Source organism: Orycteropus afer, unplaced genomic scaffold, assembly GCF_000298275.1.
Source record: "Orycteropus afer afer isolate SDZICR_OR568_19922 unplaced genomic scaffold, OryAfe1.0 scaffold00167, whole genome shotgun sequence".
NCBI lineage: Eukaryota > Metazoa > Chordata > Mammalia > Tubulidentata > Orycteropodidae > Orycteropus > Orycteropus afer.
This window is the reverse complement of record NW_006921754.1, coordinates 5,633,329-5,643,378: the sequence shown is the minus strand read 5'-3', so window position 1 is coordinate 5,643,378 and position 10,050 is coordinate 5,633,329. Positions and strand designations below refer to the sequence as shown.

Sequence of the window (10,050 nt, the reverse complement as noted above, 5' to 3'; positions counted from 1 at the left end):
GGACTAACACCAGTGTCCACATTGTTTCTCTCCACAGAAACTCTCATTTCAACCTGTATCTGCAGTAACTGGCAGTAGGCAGAAAACCATGCAAAAAAAAACACAACAGATTCATGCGTTTGAGCAGGGCCTCCATAAGTGAAGGGAATGGTAGAGAAGTAAGTGTTGTAATGAGACCCAGGATTCTGGCTTGGAAGGTTGAGTGGGAGGAGGTACTGAGGAGGTACTATTTACAGAGATGGAGAACATAGGAAGAGGACAGATTTGGGAAGGTTGGGAGTGGAAAAAGCAAAAGGAATTAAATACTCAATTTTGTGCACATTGAATTGAAGGCTTGAAAAACACCCAGAAGGATTTATATACATCTGGAGTTCAGAAAGAGTTTGGGCCAGAGATACAGAGTTAGTGGCATCACTATGCAGGTCAGAGGTCATAATGGGTAACACCATCTCCCCCTCCCCCCCCCTTTTTTTTGCTAGCACTTGCTTTTATGAGAATAAGTTATAATCTTTCATAAAGATCAGATTATTCCACATGAAAATAGCAATCTGGCCAGCAGTCTTAAAAAATGTGAATTAGTTGCAAACTTATACAGGTGATTTCACTAGAAGAACATCATTTTTAGTGTTTCTTAAAAACCCAGCAATTCTTTCACACAACTGGCTAGAGACAAAACAGCTCCCTCTCTATGGGACCCTGGGCTTTGTCACAGTATCACAAAACCTTTTTCTTAAAGTCCTTCCAGTACTTTATGTTACCTATTTCTGCATTGCATTTGAAAACAGACATTGCAATTGAATACCTGAGACAAACGTGTTGACTGATATCACAATCCTATTTAAAAGAAAGTAGAGGCTGCAATAAATAAATAAATACTATTGAGAATGAGCATGTCAAATATAGAATGAAAAATGAGGGAATCTAAGAAGAGAGTATTTCAAGGAGAAGGGAGTAGATGTGAATATGAAGATAAGATTCACAAGGAAAAATGTGCACAAGATAATAAAAATGGAAAGGGTCATATGTAACATGGGTGAGGATAGTGTGAAGAAGTTTTTAAGTTACAGAACTTAAAAAATTATAATCTCTATATGTTCAAGAAAAAACTGTTAATATTTCATTGACTTTCAGTCTTTTTTTAAAAAAAACACACACCACACACATTAAAAACATTAAAATTAATACCTACTATGCATTTTGTTTTCTATGCTGCTTCTTCTCTGTTCCCAGTGTTTTTTAAAGACTTATTTTTTAAATTATTGTAGAATACACGTAACATAAATTTAATACTGTAACAGTTTTTAAGTGTACAATTCAATGACATTAAGTACATTCACAATGTGTGCAACCATCATCACTATTCATTTCCAGAGTTTTTTATTATTTCGAATAGAAACTTGATACCCATTAAGCAATAACTCCCCATCCTCCCCTTCCACCAGCCCCTGGTAACCTCTATTTTCCCTTCGAACTCTATGATTTTGTTTATTCTAGATAACTCATTTAATTAGAATCATTCAGTATTTGTCCTTTTGTGTCTGGTTTAGTTCACATAGCATAATGTTTTCAAACCAAACCAAACCAAACTCACTGCCATCGAGTTGATTCCACTCATAGCAACCCTTGCATGGGTTTCCGAGATGGTATCTCTACAGAAATAGATAGCCCAAACTTCCTTTCCAAGAGTGGCTGGGTTCAAGGTTTATCCATATCTGATAATGTATCAAAATTTCATTCCATTTTATGGATGAATAATATTCTATTGTATGTATATACCATTTTGTATTATTCCATTCATTTTTTATTATGTACACTTGGGTTTTTCTACCTTTTGACTCTCGCAAATAATACTGTTATGAACATTGGTGTAAAAGTATCCATCTGAGACTATTTTGAAGACTTTTCTTTCCAATTTGGATGACTTCCATATAGGTCATTTTGCCTACTTGTTTAATTAGAACTTCCGGTACCATGTTAAACAGTAGTAGATAAAGCAGGCATCCTGCTCTTGTTCCTGATCTTAGGGAAAAGGCTCTTAGTTTTTCAACATTGTTGTTGTTATTAGGTGCTGTTTAATTGGTTCCAACTCACAATGAAACTATGTACAACAGAATGAAACACTGCCTGCTCCCACACTGCCTGCTCCCACAGCATCCTCATAATCATTGGTTTCTTTGCGACCATTGTTTCAGCCATAGTGCCAATCCATCTAATTAAAGGTCTCCTTTTTTTTTTTCATTTATTGACACTCTACTAAGCATGATCTCCTTCTTCAGGGACTGGTCCTTCCTGATAACATATCCAAAGTACATGAGATGAAGTCTCCCCATCCTCATTTCTAAGGCTTATTCTGACTGGACTTCCAAGACTGATTTATTCGTTCTTCTAGCATTCCATGATAAATTTAACTTTCTTCACTAACACCATGATACAAAAGCATCAATTCCTCTTTGGTCTTCCTTAGTCCTTTTCCAGCTTTCACATGCATACAAGGTTGTTGAAAATGCCATGGCTTGAGGCAGGTGCACCTTAGTCCTTAAAGTGAAGGTTTGCTTTTTATCAGTCAACATTAAGTATGATGTTAACTGTAGGTTTTTCATATATGCCCTTTATTATGTTGTAGTAATTCCTTTTCATTCCTAGTTTATTTGGTGTTTTCATCATGAAAGGATTTAGATTTTATTAAATGATTTTCCTGCATCCATTGAAGTGATAATGTGGGTTTTCTCCCCCTTCATTCTATTATGTGCTGTATTATATTGATTTACTTTCATATGCTGAATTATCCTTGCATTCCAGTGATAAATCTCATTTGGTTATGATGTATAATCCCTTCCATATTTGCCAAATACAATTTGCTATATTTTCTTGAGAACTTTTGCATCTGTATTAATATACAATGGATATTGCACTGTACTTTTTCTTGTTTATTTATTTATTTATTTTGGTAATGTTTTTGTTTGACTTTGGTATCAGGGCTATACCGGCCTCATATAATGGGTTAGAAAGTGTTCCTTCCTCTTTAATTTTTCTCCCCCCATCTATTCCTGGGCTTTTCTTTGTTAGAAGATTTTTGATTAATGACTCGATCTCCTTAGTTGCTATAGGTCTATTCAGACATTGTCTTTCTTTTCAAGGCCAAAAAAACCCAAATTCACTACCATTGAGTCGATTCCGACTCATAGCCACCCCTCCTTGGGTTTCTGAGGTGACATCTCTACGGAAGTAGATTGCTCAGACTTCCTTCCGAGGAGTGGCTGGTAGGTTTGAACCACCAGACTTCTGGTTAGCAATCAAATGCCTTAGGCACTACAGTTTTGGTAATTTGTGTGTTTCTAGGAATTTGCCTATTTCATCTAAATTATTCGATTTGTTGGAATTTATAGTATTCTTTTATATTCACTTATGTTTTTGTAAAATCTGTAGTAATGACTTACTTCTGTTTTTAATTTGAGTCTTTGTTCTCTCTTAATCAATCTAGTTAACACTTTATGAATTTTGCTGATCTTTTAAAAATCCACTTTTGAGTATGCTCATTTTTTTCCAATTGTTTTTCTATTTTCTATTTCAGTTATTTCTGCTCTTATCTTTTTAAGTGCTTCTTCTGCTTGCTTTGATTTTAGTTTGCTCTTACTTCCCCCCTCCAATTCCTTGAAGAATGAAATTAGTTTATTGATTTATGATCTTCCTTCTTTTATATTACAAATATTGACTATTTTTGTTGCATCCATAAGTTTTGGTATGCTGCTTTCTCATTTCATTTGTTTTAAGGAATTTTCTAATTTCCCTACTGATATCTTGTTTAACCCACTGGTTGTTTAATAAGAGTGCATTGTTCAATTTCTATATATTTGTGAATTTTTTAGTTTTGCTTTTGTTATTGATTGCTCTTTCATTCCACTATGGTCAGAAAATATACTTCATATAATTCTATCTTTTCAGATTTATTTAGACTTGTTTTGGTTATCCTGGAAAATGATCTAAATGTACTTGAGAATGTGTATCTGCCATTGTTAGATGATGTGTACTGTGTAGGTGTATTACGTCTAATTTGTTTACAGTGTTATTCAAGTTCTGTGTTTCCTTGTTGATTTTCTGTCTAGTTGGTCTATTCATTATTGAAAGTAGGTATTTGTCTTAAGCTGGATTCCCTAGAGGAGCAAAACCAGTGAAGTGTATATATATGTAGAGAGAGATTTACATCCAGGAAATGGCTCATGCAGTTGTGGAGGCTGGCAAGTCCCACATCCATGGGTCAAGTGTCAGGCTGGAAGTTTCTCCTGACTCACATGGTTGGGGGCAATTACATAATATTTGCCAAAACACTGAGAATCCTCAGCTAGCCTAGTTGACACATCCTTTACCACTTTTCTAACATTTGTTTTAGTGGAGAAATGAGAGTTTGCCTTCTCTGAGAGGCTTCTCCCTTACACAAGTTTTAGCTCTTGCAGATTTTGCTGTGGATGCATTTGTTTTTGTATTTTTTTTTTTTTCATCCTCTCTGCCAATCTCCACCTTTTAAATGGAGTGTTTAATCTATTAACATTTAAAGTAATTATTAGTGAGGAAGAATTTTCTTCTGCCATCCAACTATTCTGTTCTGCATATTATATATGTTTTGTTGTTGTTGTTGTTGTTGTTGATCAATTCCTCCATTACTGCCCTTTGTTATTTAGTTGATTTTTTTTTTTTTTTGTAGTATATAATTTTGATTCATTCTACTCCTTTTCTGTATATTTTTTGGTTATTTCCTTAGTGGTTACCTTGAGGATTATAATTAACATCTTAAACTTATAACAACATAGTTTGAATAATACCAATCTAATTTCAGTCATATACAATCTGTTCTTTCAATCATATACAGTCTGTTCCTATTGTTATCGTCACAGGTTACATCTTTATAGATTATGCTCCTATTAACATATATAATTATTGCTTTATATATTTGCCTTTTAAATCAGTTAGGAGCTCTGGTGGTATAGTGCCTAAGGCATTTGACTGCTAACCAGCAGGCTGGTGGTTCAAACCCACCAGCCACTCCTCGGAAGGAAGATTGGGCAATCTACATCCGTAGAGATACCGCCTCGGAAACCCAAGGAGGGGTCGCTGAGTCCCATCCGACTCGGCATAGTGACCATCTTTGGGTTTCTGAGGTGGTAAATCTTTACAGAAGTAGATTGCCCAGTCTTCTCTCTGAGGAATGGCTGGTGGATTTGAACCACCAACCTTCTGGTTAGCGGTCAACTGCCTTATGTACTATGCCACCAGAGCTTCTCTGGCAGTGAGTGAGTTACTTAGTTTTAAACCACTTAAGAATAAAAGGAATTATAGAATGGAATTACAATAATACTGACTTTTATACTTATGTAGTTATTTATACCAGTATTCTTTATTTTACTTGTGACTTGGAGTAACTCTCTCCAGTCCTTCATTTTAGCTTGAAGTTTTCTCTTTTGCATTTCTTGTAGGGTATGTTTACTGGTAATAAATTCCTTTACCTAATACCTATTTCTGTCTGGAAATGCTTTAGTTAATTGACAATATTTTTCTTTTAAGACTTGAAATATGTCACTTCCTAGCCTCTGACCTCCATAGTTTCTGATGAGAAACCAGGTATTAATCTTATTAAGGAGATTTTGAATGAGCCCCTTCTCTCTTAGTGCTTTTAATATTCTCTTTGTCTCTGAGTTGCTATGAATCTCTGAGTTTATTCTGCTTGGAATCCATTGAATTTCTTGGAAGTGTGTATTCAAGTCTTTTACCGTTAAAAAAATATATTCTTTCATTAATGGTATTAAATTGTTCTGTGTATCTGATTGGGAGCTCTGGTAGCATAGTGCCTAAGGCACTTGACTGCTAACCAGAAGGCTGGTGGTTCAAACCCACCAGCCACTCCTCGGCAGGAAAGTTGGGTAATCTACTTCCTTAGTGATACTGCCTTGGAAACCCAAGGAGGGGTTGCTATGAGTTGGGTCCGACTGGACGGCACATAACAACAACAACAATGTATCTGATTATAGCTAGATGTAAAATTACCAGATGAAAGTGATTTCAAGATAAATTGCATAAGTTTGTACTATATATGAATAACTATTTAATATACAATATCTTCAGCAGTACTGAATTTGATCAGTTAAATATTTGCTTGTTCTGTTAACTGTTGAATGAGTGTATAAATCTTTTTTACTTTAATAATGAATCCTCCTTTCATTTGGTTAATTTTTTTAGCTATTTTGGTACTATGATATTGGGTGTATGCAGTTTTGGGGCTATTAGATCTTCCTTGTGAATTGATCCTATTTCAATTTTGAAAGTACCTTTTATTTCTAGAAATGTTTCTTGCCATTTAACTACATTGTCTCATACTAATGCAGTTTTATGAGCTTTCTTCTGTTTAATATTTTCATGGTGTATATTTTTCCATCCTTTTATTTTTAGATTTTCTGCGTATTTACATTTAAGGTGCATTTTTGGTAAGCAATATATATTTTTTAATGCAATCTGCCAATTCTAGTTTATTACTTGGGCTATTAATTTATTTAATTTTTTTTTATAATGAATCAAAATTTAAATGGATACAACTAAGAATATATTTGCATTTATCTTTCTCATGTTACTATTTGTTGACTATTTTTGGCCCTTTTTCGTTCCTTCCTTGACTTGATTTTTCCTTTTTTTGATTAGTCAAAATTTATTTTTATTATTCCATTTACTATATTTTAATGGCTTTCCCAGAGATTATAATTTACACCTTTATTTATTTTAGTCTAATGTTGTTGTTGTTCTGTGCTGTCAAGTCGGACCTGACTTGTAGCGACCCCTCCTTGGGTTTCTGAGGCAGTATCACTACAGAAGTAGATCGCCCCATCTTCCTTCCAAGGAGTGGCTGGTGGGTTTGAACCTCCAGCCTTCTGGTTAGCAGTCAGGTGCCTTAGGCACTATTCTGCCAGAGCTCCTATTTCAGTCTAATACTAATGATTATTTCACAACCTTTCTAAAAGGCCAGGAACTTAAATCATTTAACTTCATTTATCAGTCCTTCTTCAATTACTATTACAATGCATTAATACACATATTTTTTAAACCTTGCAAGTCATTATAATTACTGTTTTATACAGTTAATATTTAATTTACACACATATTTACCTATTCTATAGTTATTCATTATTGCATATTCGAGGTCTGTCTGGAGTCATTTTCCTTTTCCTAAAGAAAACACTTCAGTATTTCTTTTAGAGCTGGAGTATTAGTGACAAAATTTTTGTTTTTCTGAAAATGTCCTATTTTGCCTTTTTTTTTTTTAAATTAGCTTTGGCTGTTATTGTTGTTAGGTGTCATTGAGTCAATTTTGATTCGTAGTGACCCCATGTGGCAGAGTAAAACTGCCCCATAGGGTTTTCTAGGCTGTAATCTTTGTGGGAGCAGATTGCCTGGTCATTTTACCATGGAGTTGCTGGGTTGGTTCGAACTGCCAGCCTTTCAGTTAACAGCTGAGCACATAACTGTTGCACCATAAGAGCTCTTTGGCTAATAAAATTTGACTTGGGACACTAAAAAAAATAAATAAAATAAAAATCAAGTAAAACCCAGCTTAGATTAAGTGCCAAATGAAATTTGTTGTGGTATCAATTCTGACAGATTATGGTATTCAAGGAACAGTTGACAGCCATCTTTTTCATATATTCAACAATGGGAGAAATGATGTTTTAGGCTGTAAGTAACGTTTGCAGTAGAGCGAGGAGCCTAAGCTTTGGGGGTGGGTTGCAATAGGCAGACTGATCAAGTTTGGGAGATTTGGGGCAAAAGAGTTGCAAGTGAGGAAACAGAAAAAAGACTGTTGATGTAATCAACCATGATGAATTCTAGTTTGGTGGTGAAAGAATGAAGCTAGACAGATTAGTAAATGTGTCAAGTTTGGTTATAAACAACTGAAAGATTGTTGTAAAGCTCTATATCAAAATAAGGCAGTATTTTATACCTAGGTCACTTAGATGGAAAATATGGTAGAGCTGAGAAGACCTCTGACCTTCTCTATCTGGCTATGCGTACTCCTGCCTAAGGCCAAAACAGTTCCCAGGCAGGAGTCTGGAGCCTAATTTATAAGGAGAATGTGCAGCTCCTTAGCCTCTTTCACCTGTATCTATACCAACCTGGCTTCTATTACTCATTCTTAAAGAGACTCAGTAAATATTACCTTGAAATATATACATTAGCTCTAAAGCTTGTTTCAGTTAAATACACATAATAGAGAAGGGGAAGATTCTGATGAGATTAAATTTTATGAAGCTTCTTTTGCTTCCTTTGAATTAGTATATTTTTTTTTTCACCTAAATTTGTGCCAAATAAGAATTGTAGAATTTTGGCCTTGGAAGAAATTGTGCAGACAATTCATTCTGCTCCTTCTTTTTTTCTCAATTTCATAAATGAACAACTGAGGTATAGAGAAGACAAGACTAAAGTCACCCTATAAATCAAAAACAGAGCCCGACCCAGAAAACTCAAGTATCCTGATAGTTCTCACCATACCACAGACATTAGAAAATTCATACTAGTTTACTCTATCACTTAGCATTTCTCACCACTGCTCCATCCTACTTTCAAGATTCAGCAAATTTTTTAATGTGGAAGGATGAAAAGTGATTTCAACCCTCTGTCTCCAGAGTATTAGCTTTCTCTGAAAGAGCTGACATGAAGCACTTTTGCAACCAAATTTAATATAAAAGCTGTGAGAGTATGCAAACTAGATGTCAAAGCAAACTTCAGAAATGAACTACTGAGATCATAATTTAACTTGGTAGTATTTTAGAAATTAGACTTAGTCCTGTATTCGGTTCTTTTCTGATGGACTAGGCACAAGTACCTTTGACTGCAGACACTCTTGCCCCTGCTGTCAATGCACACCTGGACAAGCAACAGACAGAGCAAGATACATTAATTCTAAGATTTTTTTCTGACAAAGTGTGTTGAGACATGCTCACTCCACCCCCATCATGTTTTACTTCAGTGTCAGAAGGAAATGAAGCCACAATGAGAACAGCAAGAACTGTAACACTTTTGTCTTCTACCTTCACCTCCCTTCTCACCATGCTCCCCACACAAAGCTACTCCACCTCAGGCCGTCGGTAGTGTGACATCCCTGCCTGCCTGAGAGAGGAATGATGTGCAGGAACAGCAATTGCAGACGAGAGACACCCAGAAGACATATGCGTCTGTAAGTACCAGATCTGTGCAGGACCCAAGCCAAAGCAATGGCGTTAACGCTGGAAGAATTTGTCCACTCGCTTGACCTCAGGACCCTCCCCAGGGTCCTTGAAATCCAGTCAGGCATCTATTTTGAAGGTAAGTGCCCGGCTACCCCTTAGCCGGTTAGAAAGTACTTACGTAGTATACAGTCTTGGGAACGGAAATGAGACATTTTAATGGACAGCGTATTAATTCCGTTAAAAGAAAGGTGATTATAAAAGAGAAAAACCCTTAACTGATGAACGGTCAAGATCCAATAGTATCAGAGAAGGGAGAAACTCGGTAAGACTCTTTGGTGGATAGGGATTAGGAAATGAGTAGTTTCTTGAGATCTTTGTAGACCTTCAATAATGCGACATATATGTGAGTTATTTCTGCCTTTGAAATTGGCTGTAATCGAGTGAAAAGTTTAACTTATCCACATTTTTGTTTCTAGAATATAAAAATATAAAACTTAGTTTTTTAAAAACAAATAGCAGCTATCAAAAGCAGAGTTTGGAAAGAAAAAAATCTTTACCAAATTCTTTAACATTTTTAAATGCTACTTATATTAACGGGAGCTCTGGTAGCGTAGTGCCTAAGGCACTTGACGGCTAACCAGAAGGCTGGTGGTTCAAACCCACCAGCCACTCCTGGGAAGGAAGATGGGGCAATCTACTTCCTTAGTGATACTGCCTCGGAAACCCAAGGAGGGGTCGCTATGAGTCGGGTCCGACTCGATGGCACATAACAACAACAACACTTATATTAACACTTCGCTCTCTTTCTGAAGTGGTCTTCTTCAAATAGTAACACTTTCATTCACAG

General features: G+C 35.7%; 1 protein-coding gene across 1 annotated transcript in view; it reads left to right on the top strand.

Moving 5' to 3' along the window:
* The first annotated feature begins 9,248 nt into the window (after positions 1–9,248).
* Positions 9,249–10,050, top strand: part of THEMIS (thymocyte selection associated) — a 245,636-nt gene continuing 244,834 nt past the window's right edge. Inside the window, exon 1 of the mRNA XM_007946609.1 lies at positions 9,249–9,339. Coding sequence (XP_007944800.1) covers positions 9,249–9,339 — 91 coding nt within the window. The remainder of the gene's footprint in view (positions 9,340–10,050) is intronic.